Source organism: Pholis gunnellus (genome assembly GCF_910591455.1).
Source record: "Pholis gunnellus genome assembly, chromosome: 8".
In the NCBI taxonomy this organism is placed as follows: Eukaryota; Metazoa; Chordata; class Actinopteri; order Perciformes; family Pholidae; genus Pholis; species Pholis gunnellus.
In genome coordinates this window covers 10197861-10220867 of record NC_136534.1, presented here as the reverse complement: position 1 = coordinate 10220867, position 23007 = coordinate 10197861, and the positions used below count along the sequence as shown (strand labels likewise).

General features: G+C 43.4%; 3 protein-coding genes across 3 annotated transcripts; 2 read left to right on the top strand and 1 right to left on the bottom strand.

Moving 5' to 3' along the window:
* Positions 1-2554: 2554 nt before the first annotated feature.
* rspo3 (R-spondin 3) lies at positions 2555-15990 on the top strand. Its single transcript, XM_079165567.1, has 6 exons — positions 2555-2664; positions 7297-7491; positions 8038-8181; positions 8396-8542; positions 8677-8862; positions 15023-15990. The coding sequence occupies exons 1-6, from the start codon at positions 2565-2567 to the stop codon at positions 15244-15246; spliced, it is 996 nt and encodes a 331-aa protein (XP_079021693.1). The 5' UTR covers positions 2555-2564; the 3' UTR covers positions 15247-15990.
* Positions 15991-16720: 730 nt separating this feature from the next.
* Positions 16721-18267, bottom strand: mdh2 (malate dehydrogenase 2, NAD (mitochondrial)). Its single transcript, XM_079165552.1, has one exon. It carries the CDS (start codon positions 18152-18154, stop codon positions 17141-17143), a length of 1014 nt encoding a protein of 337 aa, XP_079021678.1. The 5' UTR covers positions 18155-18267; the 3' UTR covers positions 16721-17140.
* A 95-nt stretch (positions 18268-18362) lies between these two features.
* LOC306699670 (E3 ubiquitin-protein ligase rnf146-like) lies at positions 18363-22262 on the top strand. The gene is made up of 3 exons (XM_079164367.1): positions 18363-18472; positions 19158-19220; positions 19471-22262. The coding sequence occupies exon 3, from the start codon at positions 19483-19485 to the stop codon at positions 20635-20637; it is 1155 nt and encodes a 384-aa protein (XP_079020493.1). The 5' UTR covers positions 18363-18472; positions 19158-19220; positions 19471-19482; the 3' UTR covers positions 20638-22262.
* The last annotated feature ends 745 nt before the right edge of the window (positions 22263-23007 follow it).

Sequence of the window (23007 nt, the reverse complement as noted above, 5' to 3'; positions counted from 1 at the left end):
TGCATCACTTAATGTCCTGTAACGTTTGGATTCAGCAGTCTGCCTCAGTGAAGGTGAAAGGGTTTAAAACAATGCATCCATCTCTGTTATGTCTCACTGTCCTGGTCCTGAGCTTGTACAGGGCAAACAAGGAAGTATTCCCATAAAGGAAGAGCCCACACTGTGTTTGCATTGCTTTCCTAAGCACAGTGACTGATGAAAGACCAGAAGCCACAGCGAGGAGAGGCACTGGACTTGTGCATACTGTTCCCCCCTAAACATCAACACACCAGTTAGACAAATGAGGCTTCAACCCCCCCTTTACACTGCTGTGCTCCAATCTCCAGAGGCCGCAATTCACTAAACCTGGATGTATACAACAACGTCTCTGCATCTCTGACCAATTATCACGAAAACTTCCAAACTGAGAAGTGACAACTGAATGATGATGGGCAATGTATTATCAATGCACTAAATAGTCCTGAATGCGCCTTCCATGTGATTTATAAGATATGCATTCTAATTGTTTTGTGGATATTTTTTTATCTTAGTCAGCCTAACAATACAAACGTTTGCAAGGAAAAGGTCAAGTGCAACAGTTTACCATAACTCACTGACACCAATGCTGGTCTGTTATGACAATGTGCCTCAAGCTTTTATGGAGCTAACTCCCTCTAGAGGTAATAAGATGAGATGCTGCTGCTTCTTTGGCTGATGTTAACTGGGGTGTTTTCTCCCTCCACACCAAACCATCACTGTGGCTTGAATAAAAAGTTGTTTTTTCTAAAGTCATTGCACAGGAATAGAAAGGGATGATCCCACACAGTATCCGATAAACTACTGGTACATGAATAAATTACTCTCTGGTACACTGGCTCATCTTTAGGTGCATTTCTGCAGATCAATTTCAAATGTCATAATTGAAATTGAATATTGAAATTAAATATAATTCCAACTTCTCAATCCTTTGAAAGAACCATTTTCCTGGAGTAATATTAGAACAGTATCATACACAGATATATCCTTAAAAATCCATATAATTATAAACTCACTGTAAAGTCAGTAATATTTGTGCTAATCTTACTTTGTGGATAAATCACAGTCTCAGTCAAGATAAGGAAACAACATCTGGTCACCTCTCTCTTTGGAGGGAAAAAGTCAAACATCAAAAGGCACAAAATGACATCAAGTTACAACACCTGCTGTCATAACGGAGCTCTTCTTTTTCCTCATGCTGCACTAATGTAATCTGGCTGCAGGGATTGTGACCAGAATGCGTTGAACCAAATCAAAAATCTTTTTAAAGGACTTTATTGATTGGAATACAATTTACTTGCGTGAAAAAAACATTTCTTCTGTTAACTTTAAAAAGAAACATTTCAAACATATAACAAGTGTAACTATAGTGGCTATATATGTATATTTTTTCAGTTACAAAAAGAAGCTGGGTAGCAGGTGAGTGCATTCTCTTCAATCATGTCATTTTTACATTCAGTTCATGTTAAAAGATGCACATTTAAAGCATCACTGGGAGCAAAACGTCAGACAGGAATCATGGAGAAGCTACAGTACACATTTCTAAACCCTCGTTGAAATAACTTAACCGCTCTCTCTCTCTCTCTCTCTCTCTCTCTCTCTCTCTCTCTCTCTCTCTCTCTCTCTCTCTCTCTCTCTCTCTCTCTCTCTGACGCGGGGGTGCTTGCCCTCTAAATAAACTTTGGAGCTCATAGGAGAGAGAGAGAGAGAGAGAGAGAGAGAGAGAGACAGCACAGGGCTGAAGTCATCAGCCGGCCGGCAGAAAGGGGAGTGAATGGGTCCTGCACGCAAAGCAGAAAAGCGCTGAAACTGCGGAGATTTACTTTTGTTCAGTTGCCTGCCGCCGACAGCGAGGGAGAGGAGGTGTGTTTTGACAGCCAACAGTAGAACAACGAAACTTCAACTTAGATATTTCTTTGTAATACCAGTGTTGGTCCTGTGATGTCTTTTACTTTTTGCGCTTTAGCTGATGCTGAGATGAAGCAGAGACCCTCACCGCGCCTGGCACGTTAGGGTGTCCGCACACACATCGGGACGCGCGGCGCATCTCCACTGAGAGAGACGCGGAGAGGAGGAAGGTCAATTTGGAGTCCTGCACATGGAAATGTTATCTCAAACTTTTTGAGAATCATTTTAATCATAAATACTAATTCTAATTATCTTCTTGACCTACACCAATGAGTGATTTTGCTTTCCTCCTGCGCACACCGGATGAGAATCGAGCTTTTTGGCGTGTTTTCTTTTTTTTTTTCTTGAAGTGATGTTCTTTAACACAGCACGGATAGCGGATCCCTGACTCACTCTGGCTTTCTTGGCACATATGAAGATCCTATCCAGGATGTTACATGCTAAGCGGCCCAGGCATCATTGGGCCACAGTACACTACCATCACCACATATCACCACATAGCTGGGGGTCCTGCTGTGTCTAGGAATTACCTATACCCTGCACACTCTGCCTCCGTCTGGGGGGAAGAAAACGGAATCTTATTCCATAAGTGACTTGGTGAACATTGACATTGGCTTTACGAGTCTCATCTCTGGGCTACTATGCAATTACAACTGATTTCCTTTGTTTTGATCATCTTGCACTGCATGGATTACACTGGTTGTCAGCAGCACAGCAGCCCCAGGCACCGGCAACATAAACGTGAGTATGTCAAAGTGCGGTTCCCAGTGTGCGCACACACTAAGCATATTCTTTTTAATTTTCTTATATATTTTTTCAGCATTTATTGGCCTGTTTTACTCAAAGACGCGTTAAGTCACAACGGTCTCCCGACGATATTCTACATCTTTTACCAACGAAAAACTGTACATTTTATATTCATTCTAGATATTTAAATTAATGTTATTTGGAAGGTTAAAAAAATCTCTCTCTCTCTCTCTCTGTCTCTCTCTCTGTCTCTCTCTCTCTCTCTATTATATCATTTAAGATACAAAAATCAACACATTTTGGCAAATTGTAAGAGTGATTGTACTGATTTTCCAGATTATTAGGAATTATTAAAGCCACCCTACACTTCTCCATCATGGTTTAAAGCACTTCAACGCACTACATTGCTGCTATAAAACGGGGGAGTTATTCTTGATAAAATTCCAGCGCAAACTCCAGCGCTATTAGCTCTTTGGTTGTGCGGTCCATCCATGGTACCTTCAGTAATGTCACCATTTTTAGTCCACTTTTACTATATTTCCTTTGAGCCTTAGTTTGATGAATGAATTGTTCTGCCTGGCTGTCACCTGAAGCCTGCAGCGGCTTCTCGTTGCGCGCAGTATCTGGTTCACTTCGCTCTCTAGCGGCCAGAGCAGCAGACTTCATGCACAGTGTGCCGCCCGGGTGTCCGGCCTGATCACTGTTCAAGTGTATATTCACAGCTTTAGATAAGTAACCTCCATGTTCAGATCACATATTCACATTTATGAAAATTGAACTCAGTATTGTAATTTGAAATCATGCCTCATCTTCTTCTCATTACTGTATCTGAGTTCGTGCACATTTGGGCTCCATGAAACCACCAGAGATGCTCCACATTGAAAACACTTAGTGAAGGTATTTCATTTCCCATATATCTCCCCAAGGTCCAACATTATGTCTCCTCTCTTGAGCTATGGCCAGCCAATTTCCATGACACAATGAAATAAGTATTAATAAAGTGTATTTTTGTACTCTTATACGCTCACTTTATCATTGAGGGTCTCCAGATGTGCTCTGTGGCTAAGGCTGTTAGAGAAGAGCATTGAAAACTGGAATATTTGCTTGCCAGCGTGGCAGAAGACTGACTGTGATATACAACAATAGATCTCGAAGTGATGTTTTATCCCTGCCACCTGGGGCTGAAACGTCTCTCTACATATCTTTACATTTAATCATTGAGCTCAGATCTGTAGTCCGGACCAGGACAGGTTTTGGTGTCATTTCTTCCCTTGTGACCACCAAAGTGGAAATTTAAAAAAGAGCAGGGACTTGCAGCATCCGGGGTTAACTGTGTGTTTATTATGTAGTTTGAAAGGGGTCCTGGGGTTACTTGCTCTTGGCAGCTCTGTTCAATGTAGTTTAGGTCAGACCTGAAGAACTGAGTGTGGATGGTTTTACTGTTCATCAGAGAGAAACAGCCAATATAGATCTTATTTAAACTGCAGCAAACAGACATATAAATGACACCAGACAGACGTGTTTACAATAAAGGACAAGGAACATGTCCTACTGTATTAATAGGTTGATTATTCTCAGATGTTTGTGCTGTGCTAATATAGGATATATATAGATGTTGTAGAGTCTGCTTCCCTACACTGCATCAAGACACACAGATTCTCCCTTTTAAATGTTTATTTCCCCCTAAACAATTTTAAAGAGCCTCTTAACACAGTGTAAGAGAGGGGGGCAGGAGGGTCTATTAAGAGTTCCCAAACACTTGGTTTCTTGAATACTGAGACTGAAAAAAGTGTCAACAATGTGCTTTATATGAAATTACAATTTTTTAAATGAGTATATGTTTGTTTTTGTTCAAAATGAGATGCTGAAAATGTGTTTTAAGGTCTGAAAAAGATCAAACATTGTACCATACAGCACATATACTCAGCCATGATGCAATGCTGTTGTTAGATGGCAGCACCAAAGCATTAATTCATTTCTGTCCAAGCTGAAGGTTTAGTTCACGAGGAGACTCCTGCCTTTCCAGACTGACTCAGTACCATTAATTGACATGTGCTAAGAATCCAAACTTCCTCCAAGGATGCAGATAGATAACACTTGCAAAGATATCAGGGAGGATGGAAGGATTAGTTGGTGAAGGGTGAATGAGTTCACACTTCAGAAGGAAAGACGGGGGTAAAGACTGAGCTGGGAGTCAATGACCATTGAGTCAACTAGCCAAAATTACAATGCAGGGACTGAACCCGAGCTCCAAGCTTCCTGTCTGTGATGATGCATCCAAAAGTGAAGGCATGTGGGTGCCAGGGTGTTAACAGTGGAAACCATGTATACTGGATAGTTTATCAGGTCGGTTCGGGGCATGATGAAGATGGGATGATTTAGATCTTCAACATAGAATTATAAAAATGTGTCACATGATAGAATCCTATAAAGTGTTAACCATCCAATACGTATGACACATTCTTTCACGTTATTTCTATTTGCACAGTTCTATTTTCTCCATGAACCATCTGTGTTTGCGTGTGTGCAGGCACGTGAATGTGTTTATTCATATGTGACTTTGTTGGTATGTTATGCAAGTCCAACTGAGGTTTTGTTGGTGCGAGTGTGAGGGCAAGGCCAAATTCCTGTGTCTTAAGACTTCTGTGAATCAGGGCATCTTGGCAGGAACACATGTGGGCAAATGGACAGCAGTTGTAAAGATTGTCGAGATATTTCAAACAAAGTATCCATGATCTATGGTAAACTGTCAAAGCCAAACCCTGAACTGAGAGAAGAAGGAAGCGGTTCAGTTTAATGCAGTGGCATGAGATGCCAAGGCTGGAGAGGAAAACCAATTCCTTGGACGCTTACAGGGATTGCTTTCGATTTGCCTACCATGTGTGACTACTGCAACATTTTCCAATCAGTGCCTTTGAGAATGGAGAACCAATGTGCCATGGGTGCACAAGTATGTAAAACATGGAACTTCTGTCATGTCTATTGCCTACATATTGACTCTATGTCACAGGTGTCGCTCCTATATACAGTATATATATATATATATATATATATATATATAACTAAAGGCTGTAACATGCCTGTCCCTAAAGCCCTGTACAACTTTCTGGATTCAACTCTACAATGGTATTTCTAACAGAGGAGAGATTTAAACTAATTTCCTCATAACAACTGTTATACTGTTACTTAAATATCGGGACCAGAAGCTAAAAACATCCTCTCTGAACTGCCCAACATCCATGGAACCTGTCAAGTATATACAAATCACCATCCAACCACCCAAAACCTCTGTATTACTGTTTTTGTCAACTAAGTGCAATCAGACACTGAAAAGGATGATATACAACCGTTTCCCGGAAACTGACTGCAAGAAATCACCCTGAATTTGAATTCTTCTTTAATACAATTAGTTCTTTAAGACTTTAAGCCCTTAGTGTTTATCCTTTTAAGATTTATTTTAATACGGAGGCTGTAACTTGGAAGAAATTAAACAGGTCTGTGACAAATTGTCAACATACAATTAAAATGATTAAAACTTGTACCCAGAGCTTTCATCCAGGGCAGACACAGTTTGGTGAATCATCCCACAAAAAAGTGAAGAGTGGGGGATGAAAACCCCACTGTAAAACATATCAACATGAACTCAACACTACAGTATTTATGTACATAAACAGGGTTGTAAACAAAGTGTAAACAGCTGTCATTGGCACTGTGCTAAGGCAGTAGGTGATTATTCCTCTGGTGCTGGAATTCGAGACTTATGCCTTTAAAAAAAAGAAGCATTCATGATACAGATGACAATACTTGAACTAAACTTGACTGAAAGATTTCAATACTTGAAACAATAAACTTACATTTTTGCCGAATGTTAACAAAACATAGATTTCTTTGTTTTAAATTATCAAGTCATTGTTACTTTTTGTTGAATTTACTGAAACTGGTTATGGAACTCGATACACACACTGATACCATAATGCAACAGTGTTGCTCGACAAACATTAAAGCTATCGCATCTCATTGATGTACTTATTGTGGTATTGAGACATCTGCATTGTTTTGAAATGTATAAACCCTCATAACAGTCTGGGTTGTACTGTGTACTTTATGTTATCAGCCTAATCCTGATTAGTGCATGGCAACCTAACAAAAATTTTTTACTTTAACAACAGCACAAAATCAGATTTTCCATTGTACTCGGCACAAATGACATTCATATCATATGGCAGACATCAATAGGAGGGACTTTATTTTTCAAGTAGTTGCAGGTACATGGGTGGAAATTCTCTGTTCATTGGCTGTGTTTGGTGGCAAGATAAACGTTTTAAAACCTGCAGGTATATATGTTAAAGAGGCTGGTATGAATGGGATGAAACACTAGAGCAGTTTAATGTAGTAGGGCTCAATAAGGTTCTGAGCTTTACCACTTGGTGACTTTTTGTCAAGGACTAAAAATGGGACTCGTTGGACTGCATTGGTTCCTTAGCTAAAAAAAATAGTGGTGCATATTTAGCAAGCCATCCATTGAGATAAATTCAAATTTCATTGTTTAATATGCCCCAAATAGTAATTTTATACGATGTGAAATTCATACTTAACCTAACCCCCCATCACTGCTCTTGTCAACAGAGATCTCTGGTGTGAGCTCAGGGTGCCAGCAGGGTGGCTGTCTGACCTGCTCTGACTACAATGGCTGCCTGTCCTGCAAGCCGCGCTTCTTCATGCATTTGGAGAGGATTGGGATGAAGCAGATCGGGGTGTGCATGACTTCCTGTCCTCCGGGCTTTTATGGCACTCGCTCCCCAGAGAGAAACACCTGCACGAGTAAGTAACAAACTGCACTTGTAGTAGCCAGGCTTTTGTGTAATTAGGTTCCCCCTGAATGGATGGGCAGAAGTATTCAGCGTAATCCTCACTGTTCTGTGTGTAACAAGCACACACAGAAAAGTATCTCAGCCTTGTCTTGAGTTAAATGTGGCCTCTAAACGGTGTGTTTTACTTAGATGTGACAGGCGCAAGAAGTCTAGTCGGCTCCAAGACATTGTCAAAATACATGTCCTCTCTTCTTTACAAGCAACAGTTTCATAACCTGTTTGTGAAACATGGCATTATTTATACATACAGTATGAACTCATATAACTTGATACCTGTGAAGTATGTTTCCTTTTGGTGACTTTAAATGAAACCAAGTGTTGCTTTACTTAAAATCATAAATCCATCTGACTGCAGTGGCCTATATATTCCTGACTGTATTCCCAGTGAGACATGCACACACACACACACACACTGACACCCTGTATATTTAACACCAGGACACACACGATAACTTGTACAGTTTAAATAAACGCTTGCGGTGGGTCTGTGTTTCAGAGTGCAGGTCGGAGTGCGACTCCTGCTTCAACAAGAACTTCTGCACACGCTGCCGAGCAGGATTCTACCTTCACCTGGGCAAGTGCCAGGAGAACTGCCCTGAGGGGCTGGTCCGCAGCGACACACAGAGGGAGTGTGTTCCCAGTGAGTGTTTAGAGTTCACATTTATCAGGGACAGGGATACAATGTGGGGTTTGCCCCTTATTCTACTCTATTTACCTCATATTTATCCTACATTCATCATGCAGAGTTTACCAAACAATTCTGACTTTGGAATGAAGCGCACATAAAAACATGTTTCGGTGTTATATTTGGCCCCTGTATTCAGAGATACATAACTGTGCTTTTGTCTTTACAGGGTGCCCTGTGGAGTGCGAGGCGTGTGTGAACAGTGAGACATGTGCGCGGTGCCGGCCAGGCCTGTACCAGCTCAGCGGGAGGTGCCACCATGTCTGTCCAGAGGACTACGAGCCCAGTGACAAACTCATGGAGTGCACACCACAAGGTCAGTCCAGTGTGTGGTTGTGTCAGAAGAAAAGACTATCGTGATGGCAGGGGACGGGGGGGGGGCTTGTTGTATTATAATGGCTAAGCACTTTCTCACCCTCACTTCTGTGTCTGACTTTTTTCCCCTGTCAGTGCACTGCGAGGTGGGTGAGTGGAGCGAGTGGAGCCCCTGCTCTCGGTCCGGGAGAACCTGTGGGTTCAAGCGGGGCCAGGAGACCCGCACACGGCAGGTCCTCCAGTACCCATCACCCTTGGGCAATCCCTGCCCCGAGATCTCAGAGATCAAAGAGTGCCTGGTCAAGAGGAGGAAATGTCCAGGTAAAGACAACAGTAGTTGATAATAAATAAAACTGTTTGAAAAGGCCGCATTCTAGACATCGTCTATTGTAGCTGCTGTTGACCCATCCCACTCACTGCCAGCAGCGTATTTGTGACACATGGCACAGTTTCTATGAATTCCAGACCGTGCTGCTTCAGCTTGTACAATCAAAGCTGGTCGGTCTTCCGCTCAGGACTACGACTGTTTACTCAGAGGATTGTCATTGTGGTTAGAGTGAGGACAGTGGGGGGAAACACACATGTGTGATGTTGCAATGGGTATGTTGTGTGTGTTCCCACGAGACCTCTTTGGATTTTTCAACAGTAAAACCGCTTTCCCTGCTCCCTGTAAACAGGGAAAAAACGATCTAATGAAGAGAGTTAAAACTGCTCTCAGACGGGCTCGTCTCTTTGTAAAAACCCGACCGCTTCGTGTTATGTGTGTACTGCGTGTGTCTGGTTACTGAGCTGGTTGGCGGCTAAGGCTGGTTGTTTTTTAGCCTGGCCTCTTTAGTGTTAAATGACAGATTGTAGCCAGGCTAGGAGGCTGAGATCCAGCCCCCTGGGGCCTCACACTTACAGAACAAACAGTGTGTATATTTGTGTGTGCATGTTTCTGTGCATGTGTGTGTCTGTGTGTGTGTCTGTGTGTGTGTGTGTGTGTGTGTGTGTGTGTGTGTGTGTGTGTGTGTGTGTGTGTGTGTGTGTGTGTGTGTGTGTGTGTGTGTGTGTGTGTGTGTGATGCAGCAGAAAAGCAGTTGACTCTGGAGCAGAAACAGCCAGCTCAACATCAACATCCTCCCCCTGGGAGGCACGCGGCGACCAGGGGATCAGTATTGGTTTATCCTCACAGCTGCCAATACACACACACGCACGCAAAAAAACACATGCACACACCCAAGTCCAGATACAGATACACCCACTCGCTTGTGCACACCAAACACACACACATACACACACGCGCGCGCACACAGATACACACACATACCATCTTTGTCTCACTAAAATAACTAAACAGCCGTTGCTCTTGGTGGTAATTTGTGAAGAGAGTCAACTGGGTCGACGTGATTTGTAAGGCAGACTGTGAAATGTGCCCTCTGTCACCCCTGCTATCCCTCTCTCCCTCACTTTCTATCTGTATCTCTCTACTGATCCATTCCCCCTTCCTCGTCCCCTCCACACACACAGGCACACACACACACACACACACACACACACACACACACACACACACACACACACAGACAAACACACTCCCTACCACACCAAAGAAAACACAGACCCCCATATAAGCTCCCTGTTGGCGCTCCCAGTCAGTCGGGTCGGGGCCGAGACTTTAGTGCGGAGTCGACGGCTCTGTTGATCTAGTTTGAGCCTGGTGAGAGGAGGGGGCTCAGAGAGAAGGGAGGTGAATGAAGAAAGAAAGAAAGAAAGAAAGAAAGCTGTCTGTAGTCTCACACGCTACAGACCCAGTTTATCGATGTTGCCCCTGCTTGTGATTACCCAGTTGCCCTCGCTCCAAGAGCATCCGCAGTGAATGAAGAGCTAATTATCTGCTTCGACGCTTCCTCCCCTCGCTGTTTACGTTCTGCACACGCTAGGGGGTCAGTGGTCCGACCTCAGAGAGCCCCCTGTAATCCTCCAGCAGCCCTCAGACACTGATACATCCTCCTCCTTTTCCTTTCCTCCTCTTTTGCACTCTCTCCTTTTTGCCTCCTCCTCCCTCTCTGTCCCACCTCTCCTCCCATTCTGCTCCTTGCTACATCATTTTACTCCTCCACATGAGTCTACTGAGTGTTTGCTCATTTCATCCTCTTTCGCCATTGTTCTGTTCTAACTCATTATTCAATCTTTCTTAGAGGAAGTTCAGTTTGACATTTGGTGAAATACAACTGCATTCTTGCTGGGAGTTAGATGACAAGATCGATGTCACCTTCATGTCAGTCAGCGTTAAATGTGAAGCTTGAGCCAGCATTTGATTAGCCTAGCTTAGCATACAAGCTTGGAGCAGGGGGAAACAGCTATAGCCTGATATAGGCTATAGCACCTTAAAAACCCAATAATGAACATGTGTCTTGTTAGTTTAATCCATTCTCAAACAAAACAATTACAAACGTAACTTGTTTTCCACAGGGCGGCCCCGTTTGTTGTACATCTTGTAAGTGAGAAAGAGTCCGACTAGTGCCATTGCGTTTTGTTTTTTAAACTGTGTTTAAGTTTGGGACTTACACAATCAAACTATTATTTGTTGGTGGTGGGTGAATTCTCTAGCAGGTAAAAAACGATCCTGTTTCCACGGCTTGAGGTCGTTATGCTACAGTAATCTTCTCCTGGCTCCAGTTTCATATTAAATGCACAGATATGAGAGTTGTATCAATAATTATTGACAGAAGATGTTGATCTATTGCTCCAGTTCTACAGAAACACTGCAAAATCTCAACTTGGTTGGTGCTGCCCCCCCTCCACCCCAAACAATGTTTTAAATTACAGATATCCCGTCAGAAAAGTTGTAAAACTGTAGGAAGCACACTGACATATTCTGGCTTATAGTCAGAGAAACTTGGCTCTGTTCCCTCGTTATCTGCAGTTAGAGATTGTGAATGTTTAGACATGCATCCTCATCCGCCGCTGTCTCTCTCAAGTTAACGCTGGCTAATTTGTCCTTCGATCGACCTGCCGTTCACCTCTCTATCTCTGTGGCCAGATAGACTGTGTGCCCTCTGCAAACATTAGCCTCCTTTAATAACTCATACACATAGACCCGGCTATTACACAAACCAGTCAATGAGGCGGTGGGGGGGGGGGGGGGGGGGGTTGGATGGACTGACACACACACCCCCAGAACCCCCCTCATGACATCCTGGCGGCCATGCGGCAGGCATTCCACTTGTGGGACAGCCCATAGCCTTTAATCCCGGCCTGGCTCCCGCCAAAAGCTCCCCGGACGACAGAGCGCCTGCCACGGAGGATGTGCCACCATAAAACACACAGTGCTCCTCCAACCGCACACACACGTGCACACACACACACGCACCTCCCCTTACCCTCGGTGCCCCTCTCTCCCATTTCATCTGTCTGTTTCCGACTCTCATCTGGTATTTTTTAGTTCAATAAATACCATGAAAAGGATTAACTTGACATTATAGCAAATGTTCTTCAGTTGTACTGATGACAAATACTTGTCATCTGTGTCCTGAATGTGGCACTAATTATATGTGGAACCTAAGATAGGTTACAGACCATTCTTTAACCGGATCCAGATTCACTATAATTTGAAATGAATGTCAATATTTGTACTGTGTTGGTCATAATACATCTTTTACAGAGTATCTAGTCTTACCACAAACGACAACATCTAGTGGAGCATGTATATTAGAGTATACATGAGTGACCACAGAGATTTACGAGTGCTCTCTTATACTACACCATTATTCGTGTTGTATATTTGTACTCACTTTTATGAGCTTTTGCTACACAACAAAATAGACAGTGCTCAAGGGCTTGAAATGAAATAAGTGTTTCAGTAGCTTTACAGTTGTGGCGGTTATGGCGAATGAAACCACATTAAAAGGAGTAGTTTGACATTTTGGGAGATGTGTTTTTTTGCAATCTTGCAAGAATGAGATTAAAACGACAGACTTGATTCTCACATGCGTCTGTTAGGTACTGAGCTAGAGAGACTAATACTAAGAGACATTTAGCACTAAAAATAGAAATAGGGAAATCAATCCCAGGTTTAAAAACCCACCTAGCAGCACTTCAAAAGCGCTAACACATTGTGCCTCTGTTACTTATTGTGAACACAAACACAAACGTAACAGCAACATTTTGTGGATTTACTTGCTGTAGCTATTCCCAGGCAACCAGTGGAGACATTAGGAAGTCACTGCACCGGGCTGCAGGTCGCAGAGAAACGGTCACAGTCTTAACGTGATGATGCATTATTTCCCTTTTAGTGCATTTTCAGTCATTCAACTTGTACCAATAGGAAGCCCTTACAGCATACATGTAATAGTCCAAACGCAACAATTTCACTTGATAAACAGTGTTTGCATAATTAGTCACTACAGTGACTTTTGAATTGAAATAACAAAGTGTCAACGCATTTCTTCATTACTCATGCAATTACCTCACATCAAACACTGAATACAGCCTGTACAAATGCAATATCATACAATGTCTACTTTCAGCACCCCAAGTGTAAGTGATAAGTAATGGTTTAAAACATGTGTCTGCACAAAGCAAACTGTGCCAAATCTTTTGATTCCTGGGCAATTGGAAGACACATTTGTTCCCTTAAAAAGTTCCACTTTACCAAGTGTTGTTAGAAAAATCGATTAAATAAATCTATGTGTAGTACTTGTGCATTCTCACAACATATAGCACAAGGACTAATAGCCGATGTCCTCCATTTTTTATGAAGGCAAACAAAGAAGCTTTTACGAATGATACTATATCACCACAGGTACAAGTCCCAGTTCATAAAATCACTGGAGGATTTTCAAGCCAACCTCTCACTAACTTCCAGTCCAACATTGTTCATTAAAACGTGGCTCTTGGGAATGTGCTTAATGTCAAAAACCTCCTAAGGTGTCTAATTTGGGGACCATTACACACATGTCATTAAACAGTTTACAGAAAGCCCATCGGAAACAGTTCCAACTAACCAAACGCGGCTTGGTTTGATAAACACTCTCCTAATCATCTCAACACTGGCATGGATTAGGTTTCTCCTCTGGCTCGACAAAAGCACGGGGGCTACAGTATGACTAATCCACTGAACTTGTAAATAGTTGTAAATGGTGTCTGGACAGAGAAAACAATGAGAGCGAAGGGGACTTCCTGTGTTTATAGAGGACGGGGGGCAGACTCTGAATGAGTCAATGCACCAGATTACCCCATCCATCCATCCATCCATGGACCCACCGATCTTTGCTATCTTTGATTTTGATTATTTTTCAGCAACTTTTCACCGTTTTGCAATCGAACTATGCCATCCATACTGTGTTTGAGCACATTGTTCACACATGCACAAGTCCATCCCCTGACCTCCTGTCCTCTTTCATTATTTCTAGAGGAAGATTAAACACAGTGGGCAGGTAGAGCTCGTTATCTGTAGCCCAGAATGTGTGGGTCAGGCATGGCCCATGGTCCAACCAGAGCCCTGGCTTGATTAATGAAAAGACAGAGAGCGAGAGGATGAGCGTAGGGGGCTAAACGGGAGAGACAGAGAGCTCTCTTTCTCTCCCTCCCTTTATCTCTCTTTCCCTCTCTCCCTGTGTCTGTGCCCACTGCCGACTTCAGCAGTTTCACAATCCCCGACTAGCCAGCCACCCAGCCAAGCAGGCCGTGCTGCTCCGTTCCACTCACACATGAACAGCAGCAGTACAAAAACAGGAAAGGGCCTCCTCTGCTTTCACTTGCAGGTCCCGTCTCCAACCTCCCTGGGGGTTGATCTTGTTATTATCATTAATAACTGTAGCCCGAGCAGAGATAAACCTTCAGCATTCCAAAACTCTTGGTTTTGTTTATGAGATGGTGTTGCAAGAACAGATAAATTGGGGGCTTATTTAAAGGTTTTCTATTTTGGACAAAGGTCTGCTCGCCACAGGGAGAGGGCCGCTGTCTGTGGGTAAAGACTGGCATCTAGTGGTGAACACCGAGCATTGCGAAACACCAGTGTTTTTCATTGCTCACAGGCAATGGATAGATTATTTAAAGCTATGAACCCCAGTAACTACAGTTAGCCAGACAAAAATCAACAGCAGCTTTAATCTTTTTAGCCACAGGAAAATACTGTAAGAAGTCATCTTGGAACATGTGTGTTTGAGGCTCCTAAACTGAAATATTACATACATTCATTACCATATATGCCACTTGTACACTGACTTCTTAAGTGGCAAACGCATAATAAATGGGACTACTTGACTTGTAAACCTGTATTTTGGGTGTTTCTATGGCTGTGTTAATTGCATTATATGATACAACATTCTTATTGAAGCATATGGATAAGCACTATGAAAAGATTCTGAAAATGATGCAAAGTAAAGCGTTTATTCACTGAATACTACCTTGTGACGTTGTTGGGGGAGGGAGACGACGAGCTTCACCCTCTCCCCTGCTTTACTAATCTTTGTTACGTCATTTTCTTAACTTCCAGGAGGACGGAAGAAGAATGAGCGAAGGGAACGGAGGAATCGCAACAACCGGAAAGATAAGGAGAACCAAGAGGGGCGACGGGAGCGGAAGAGAGAAAGGGAGCAAGAGAGGGAGAGAGACACAGGTGAACGCGAAGACTCTGATAACAGGAACAAAACTGAGCACAGACATCGCAGAGGCCATGACACAGACCCAGTCTCCCCCGAAGACAGCCTTGTACAGTAGTGCTCTGGACAGAAAGTCCAGCGCCCTCCCCAACCTCCGCCTGTTATCCTCCTCATTCTTCCTTCTCCATAAACTCCCCATCCTCACCCACTGTTCACCCCCCTCGACCCCTCTCTGCAGGGGTGTTGCTGCTACCTGTATGATTTGAATATAATGTTTATGCACAAGCGGGATAGGGCACATTCAGCCACAAGGCTTGGGCCACTATGGACTTAAAAAAAAAAAAATGTATGTTTTTTTTTCTACCCTGTAGCCCCTACTCCTTCACTTCCACCACTGAGAGAGTGGCTCTGTTGAAAAGTGCAGGAGACACTGCTGAGACTGCTGTTGGTACTGAAGAACGTCGTGAGAAATGTCTGTGAGGAGGACTGGCGTACAGACGGACAGAGACGTTATACTATGTGCTTGTTGATATGGTTATTTAATGGGGCCCTGGTACAACATTGCGCGTCTTGATTTTTTGAATGTAGATTTTGCAACATTATGTAGAACAATTGTTTATTATTGTTGTTCCTGTTCTTTAGATCTCTTTACCTTATTTTATTTGGTGCAGAATTTGCAAAGAAAAAAAATGTAAAAGTGAGTTTGTTATTGCCATCTTGTGACATCATCATAATCACGGCAAGCGACAGCTGTAGGAGAACCTGCTGTGAATTAAAGCAGCATGGTCACAAACTGAAAACCATTAACATGTGTTCTGTCTCGGACAAAAGCTAGTTTTATCCAGATAAGTGAGGAATCTAATCTACCATTGGTTTTTCTTTTTGTGTAAATGGAATCTGTGCTTTCAGTAAAGCTCCTCGACTAGGAACCAAAAGCACCTGTATGTCAAATAAAACTATAATGGGTTTGTACCTGTGTCTGTTTTCTCATCCAGCTGCCATCTTGTGCGATCCACTTGAACTTGCCTAAAACCTTCAGAGTAAACGCAAAGTGAAACTCAGGACAGTGTGCAGCTATCAATTGTTGAAGTTGCCACGGGCTGTTTTGACTATGGCAGCAAGGAAGCCTGCCACTCTCTCCATAACAATTATAATACACCAATAATGAGTTGTTCCACAGCACATAATGTGAATCATGATACAAGCAGACTAACAAAATCAGTAGTGCTACCTGCAGTCATCCACAGTAGAGATTATTGTTTTTCCCGGGACAATAGCACCCTTTCCTTTTTCAGCAAAAAAGCAACTACAATTACCCAACATGTAGCTCAAACTTGTCTCAACTATAATTCCAAGTGTAAAATTACTTTGAGTCGCTTCCCGACTATTAAGTTTACATTTTAACAACCCATATCTATACTATTTGAGTGCCAATGAACCAGGTTTGACATAAGAAATGAAGGTGATCCCTTTTATCTGGATTAGTTTCATGAAAAATGAACAGCCCTAAAAATGTGGTCGGTGTTTCAGCTGAACAGTCAAGACAAACTATTTGTGTAAGAAAAAACAAGAAATAAAGAATCCGTTTTTTTTAAGCTAAACTGTTTATTGGTGGTGTGAGTGTTTTGCTCAACATCTATTTGCATCAACAGAAATGATGACAGTATTTCCTCCTCAGTCATTAAGCAGAGCAATCCCCGTTAATACAGGCTTTACATGAAAATATATGACATTTTGTTTAAATTTGACATTTGCAAAATATATATATATAAGTCACAGTACAATAATCATAGTGCAAGATAAAGCCATGTTTGAAACAGTGTAGGAGATGATACAGGATATAGGACCTTGGTTAAAACCAGGATGTCTGAATAAAGATGACCCTACTGGTAAAACAAAAAGGGAAACACTGTGACAGATCTTGAGATTTACCCAGATGCCGTTTAAGTTAAGACGGAACAAACTATCATTCACAACAACTCTTTGTTTTCAACCGACTTAATGCCCCCTGTTCACTTCATGTTAGCCACAAAATCCTCGCCCTTCTTGATAGAAGACTTCAGCTCAGTCATGGCATCGGCGACCAGCTTCTCCTCGAAGGCAGTCAGCTTGCCCAGCCCGAGGTTCTTCTCAATGCCGTTCTTCCCCAGGAGAAGAGGTGTGGAGAAGTACTTGCACTCTGTCTCCTCAGATCTGACATACCCACATTCCACCACACCCTCCTTTCCGTTCATGGCGTCCAGGACAGAGAAGGTGAATCGGGCACCGGCATAGGCCATGGAGAGGGTAGCAGATCCAGCTCCGGCCTTGGCCTTAACCACCTCCGTGCCTGCCTCCTGGATCCTGGCGGTCAGCGCAGCCAACTGGTCAGCAGGGAACTCCACTTTTGGTGTGCACTGGGAAATGAGGGGAATTATGGTTATCCCAGCATGACCTCCAATGACCGGTACATTGACACGAGCTGGGTCAAGGCCTTTAAGCTCTGCCACGAAGGCGTTTGATCTGACAATGTCCAGGGTTGTGACACCAAACACTTTGTTGGGGTTGTACACGCCATGCTTCTTCATGACCTCTGCTGTAATAGGTATGGTGGAGTTGACAGGATTGGCGATGACGCAGATCATAGCCTCGGGACAGTTGCGGGCGCAGGCATCGGCCAAGGTGGCTACAATGGTGGCGTTGGTGTTGAAGAGATCATCGCGGGTCATGCCGGGTTTTCTGGGCACACCGGCGGGGATGACCACAACCTCGCAGCCCTGCAGAGCAGCGTCTAACTGATCGAGACCCATGTAGCCGGTCACATGAGCCCTTGTTTCGATGTGGCTGAGATCTGCAGCCACCCCGGGGGTGTGGGCAATATCATAGAGTGAGAGTTGACTCACCAAAGGGCTATTCTTGAGGAGCAGAGAAAGCGGCTGGCCTATGCCGCCTGACGCTCCAAGCACCGCCACCTTGGCGTTGTTCTGTGCCGAGGTGGATAGGCTTCGAGCCAGACTCACGGTCGGTCTCACGGTACGGGCAAACATGTTGTTCGTTGCTTCTTTTCTTGCTTTAGTAGAAAGTAAAAACGCTTGCTGAGCCCCTCTCGTCTGTGACACCAACGTCCTCTAGCCACGAGCCAACAGGAAGTCAAGCTAGCTGTCATGCGCAGAATATAAGGGCCGCGTGATGTTACGTAAGACTGCGTCAGCACGTACTCTTACGTCGTCGTCTTTATCTCAGCTCCTTTTTCGGAGGAAAACAAAGCCTGCTAACATTGGAGGTCGGCGAACTAGCATTAGAAACCAGCGCCGTTACGCGAATAATTGTAACTGAGCACAAGACCAACACAGCTACATTTAACGGTACGGTACCCACGCACTCGTTGCATTGTCTCTGTCGTGAGAAAATACTTGCAGTTTGTGTCGCCCTGCTAAAATAAGCTAGTACCGTCATATGAACTCCGTCTATTTGCTGGAGTCAAAGTGCTACCATAGCCTAGCCAGCGTTAGCCACAACAGGTCGTATTGTTATGATCCCGCTGTTCTGTTGTGTTTATACTGAACGTTAACAACAAACTGCTCGGCTTTTCGTAGCTGTTTTGTATCTAACGTTAGCTAAACTAGTTTGCTAATAGACTGTCACCAGTTAACAGTTAGTGTCAATACTAGGTCGTTAGCAGTGGGTTTTAATCGAGTTTTGTTAGCTGTGTTCATAAGCCAGCTGGGTTAGCACAAACGTATAACAGTTAGCTAGTTAGCTGACACAGTTAACTTGTAGTGGTCAGACAGTTAACAGAGCAGCCCCTTTGATCCACAGACTTGAGTAACATTTCAGTCATAGCTAGCGTTAAGTTAATTAACGCTTATTAGTAGCTAATGCTAATCCATTTTAGCATCTGGTTAAAAGTCCAGCTTGTTTGTCTCATAAGCTTCCGTTGTCAACTAACGTTTACATAAGAAATAGCTTGATACTGTTTATCACAATTGTATTTACTTTCAGTCTGAAAATAAATGACTACATTTTCACCACCTGCTCCTTTCCCTTTAGGCAGTGGCAAGCTTGAAGGACCATCAGCTCTCCTCATGATAAATCAGTGTTAAGGCACTTCCGGTAAGTATTACAAAGTCAGCCTTGTTTGAGGTTAAAGATGGCATATAGATTACAGTATCATTTGATATTTAGAATTCTTAGTTTGTTCATCCTTTGCTATTTAGTGACCGTGACCTACAGTTGAGTGTTAAATGTGATCATGACACCAGCAGTAAAATAGTGGTATCATTGCAGATGATATATCTAACTAGACTTTATAATCCTAACATGCTCACTATAACAAATATTTACATTTGTCCCCTTTCCTCAGTACTTCCTAAGGATGGCTAGTTGTGGAGAGGTAGACCACTCTGTCAGCTCGCTTCCATCCAGTAAGAAAGGCAACAACAGTGGCGGTGGAAGTGGGAACAGTGCAGAATCCTCATGCTCTGGCTCCAGTAACTCATCCCCAGCCCTGCCTGTACCGGAGTGTGCCATCTGTCTGCAGAGCTGCTCCCACCCAGTCCAACTGCCATGCCATCACGTCTTCTGTTTCCTGTGTGTGAAAGGAGCATCCTGGCAGAGCAAACGCTGTGCTCTCTGTAGACAGGAAGTACCGGACGACTTCCTGGAAAGGCCTACACTTCTCTCTCCGGAGGAGCTGAAGGCATCGGCGGGAGGTCGCGGTGGGGCAGCAAGCGATCACGCCTGGTATTATGAGGGCCGTAATGGTTGGTGGCAGTACGATGAGCGAACCAGCCGCGAGCTGGAGGACGCTTTTTCCAAGGGCAAGAAAACCGCTGAAATGCTGATTGCTGGGTTTTTGTATGTAGCTGACTTGGAGAACATGGTGCAGTACAGGCGCAATGAGCACGGTCGTAGGCGCAAGATGAAGAGGGACGTTTTGGATATCCCCAAGAAGGGAGTGGCGGGACTGCGCCTCGACACTGATGGTGTTACTGCGGCCATTGGGGCAGTCGGTCGAGAAAACTCAGCTGATGGGGCTGATATGACAGTAGCAGGTGTACAGCAGCAGGTTACAGGTATCCCCCCTACTGTTATAGCCCCTCCAGCCACTGCCAGACCTCCCACCTCCCTTGGTGGTCAGCCTGGCAACAGCAGCAGCCCCGCTCTGGAGGATACTCTCTCCCAACTGCAAATCAGCCCCAGGCCCACACCGTCTCATGAGCGGTCTGAGGCTGTGGAAGGTGAGGAAGAAGATGAGGAAGAGGAGGCCTCACCCTCCAGGTCCTCTGACCCTCACACCTCTGTGGATGAGTCTGGCTCTGGAGACTGGAGCGATGATGAGGATGATGAAGAAGAAGAGGGGGGAGATGGAGAGCGTGTAGAGCCCTCGGAGGACAGGCCGCGGGGGCAAAGACTGAATCCAGAGGACAGATCCCCTCCTGGTGCCGAGTCTGCCTCGCCTCCTTCTTCATCCGGTAGCAGTGGAAGGTCCAGAATGCCCGATGGCCAGTGCACAGTGACTGAAGTGTGAAGTAGTCAACGATGCCATCGTCACCAAATTGCTATGTTCCATTTCATTAATTTATTCCTCACTGTATGCTGTCGTTTACTCTGTCACGGATCGGATGTGGGTAAGAAATGAAACATAACGAACTTCCATGTTTTGTTTTTTTTAGGTCCACAACATTTTAGCAATCAAATTTGATGTCTCTATTTTGCTCACAATAATCTGGATGTATCTGTATGGTTTGTTTTCAGCCTCTTCCACTATATATAGAGAAGTAGAAGTATTGTTGCGTGTGCTAGTACTGAGACGGGAGACACAGCTCGTAAATGAGTCAGATGGATACAGCATGTTGTTGTGAGCCGGGACATCTCATAATTGTCTATCCAGCACATCATGTGAGGTAACATACTTATTGTGGTGTTCAGCTGCCATCAGTCTGCTCACTTTTTGCCATTCGGTTGCAGGCATATCACGTTTATTTTAAAATCTTCACAAAAGTGGAAGTTAAAAATGACTTTCCACCCTGCTTCTGCCTATCCAAGGTAGTCTGGTGTTGAAATTGATTCTCCTCCTACCCAGAGGGGTTCGTGGGAGTCCAGTCAGGTCTGTGACAGTCGAGGGAGAAAGCATAAATGGGGATGTTACTTCCGACAATGGATCTCTTTATCGTGATCATGAACAGCTGCATTCTAATCATCTACACTTTAACTCTCTCAGCTAACATAGCACACAGAAACGGGCTCGTTAGAGCTCAAGTCATCCGACTACTCTTGCAAATAACTTAATCCTTGATAATAGCTAGATCCCAACCCCCACTCTACCTAACTGATTTCTCTTACTTCAGATTGAACTAATTATGAAGGCTTTCCTTCGAAATTCTGACATTTATCTGTATCTTTGGGAATTGTGTTGTTTCAGAGCAGATTGTGGTTCGAAGAAAATCTTTAGGTCGTTTGTCCAGATAAAGAAAGGAAACTTAAAAGTACTTTGCTATTCAATTAATGTGCTACAACATTGTAACTCAAGAGCCCACAGGATTATCTGGCTACCTGCTGATGGTTTGTCTTTGATTTGATTGCAATGAACCTAAGGCTACTAAAATCTGTATTGATTACAAATCCTGTTTTTAAATGAATGTGAATTATAAAATTACCTATTGAATTGATTTTAGCCTTTCCCAGCTTTAAATAATTGGCATTTTAATGTGAAGTGTCAGTGTTTTCATTTTGAGAGCTGTTGAGGCCTCTGTAGCCTCATGAGTATTCTTATTGTCCCTGACTCAAGTATTCTCAATTGGTGTGTTTCTAAAGTTGTGTGATTTGTGCATGTTTGAAGAGAGAGTTACTTAAACACTACTGGAGATGAGAATTGATATTTTTGCGTTGAGTTTATGTTTTTAATTTGCTTTTTTTTGTGTCTTATGGTTGTAAATCTGTATGACGTCTGAGGCAGTCAGAGAACAATAACAGGACGCTGCTATTGGCCACACTGCAGAGATTTCATTTTTATATTTCTTACATCATCAGCTCAGTCTTAGACTTTTCATTCTGAAGAATAAAGTTTGTGTAACAGTTTTTGCTTGGCAACTTTTTTTGTTACATGGTTTGTAATTTAAGAATAAATTGTCCTTTCATCATCCTAAAATGATATTTTTGTGCTCTTGTCTGATTATTGGTATATTCTCTCATTTACCATGTGATTGGGTACATGACCGTTTTTAAATATATATTTAGTATTAAGTGTTTCATAAGTAGAACTATCAATGGGCCCATTGTAAGTCAGATTTCAGGTCTGAAATGTTCAATAGCTTTTCTTTTAACAAAGCATCCAAAATAAGACTTTGATTAAGCACACATACTAAAACTGCTCAGTGCAGAATTAGGCAACGTCATTGTGGTCTCCCCAAGTTGCTTTAAGTACATGATCAAAATAGGTGTAACAAGAAAGACATAGTTGGTAATCCAGTCCATAGTGCCCACACTATGCAATACAGCCTCTTTATTTCATTGGACACCATATAAACTGTTTGTGTGCTGTACATCATAACGAGGCCAACTCTTGATTTTCCCTCCCGCACCTTGTTTGGTATTCTGACCACGGCAGCTATCAGCACTCCAGCTGGGTGTCTGCCCAGGAAACATGACCTCTGCAGGGGGAACAGGAGATAAAGGCCAGGCATCCTCCAGGGATCCGTCCTGTTCTTGACATTTCAGTCTGTGCAATTTTGTGCTTTTGCAGTGTCTCACTTGCAGAATGGGCTAGTTTTAAGTGTGAAATGAAAAATGAGCTACAAACTGGTGCCAAACCTTACAAATAAATATTGTAACCGTCTAATGTATCTCTGTGTCTCAGCATCTTTCCATATGCATCGACAAGAGCCATTGTGCATGAGTA

Excerpts from the sequence above, each read along its gene's own strand:
- mdh2 (XM_079165552.1), bottom strand. The coding sequence starts at position 18,154 with ATGTTTGCCCGTACCGTGAGACCGACCGTGAGTCTGGCTCGAAGCCTA.
- rspo3 (XM_079165567.1), top strand. The coding sequence starts at position 2,565 with ATGCAATTACAACTGATTTCCTTTGTTTTGATCATCTTGCACTGCATG. Across the intron at positions 8,182-8,395 it reads ACAGAGGGAGTGTGTTCCCA|GGTGCCCTGTGGAGTGCGAG; the intron begins GTGAGTGTTTAG and ends TTGTCTTTACAG. Across the intron at positions 8,543-8,676 it reads CATGGAGTGCACACCACAAG|TGCACTGCGAGGTGGGTGAG; the intron begins GTCAGTCCAGTG and ends TTCCCCTGTCAG.
- LOC306699670 (XM_079164367.1), top strand. The coding sequence starts at position 19,483 with ATGGCTAGTTGTGGAGAGGTAGACCACTCTGTCAGCTCGCTTCCATCC.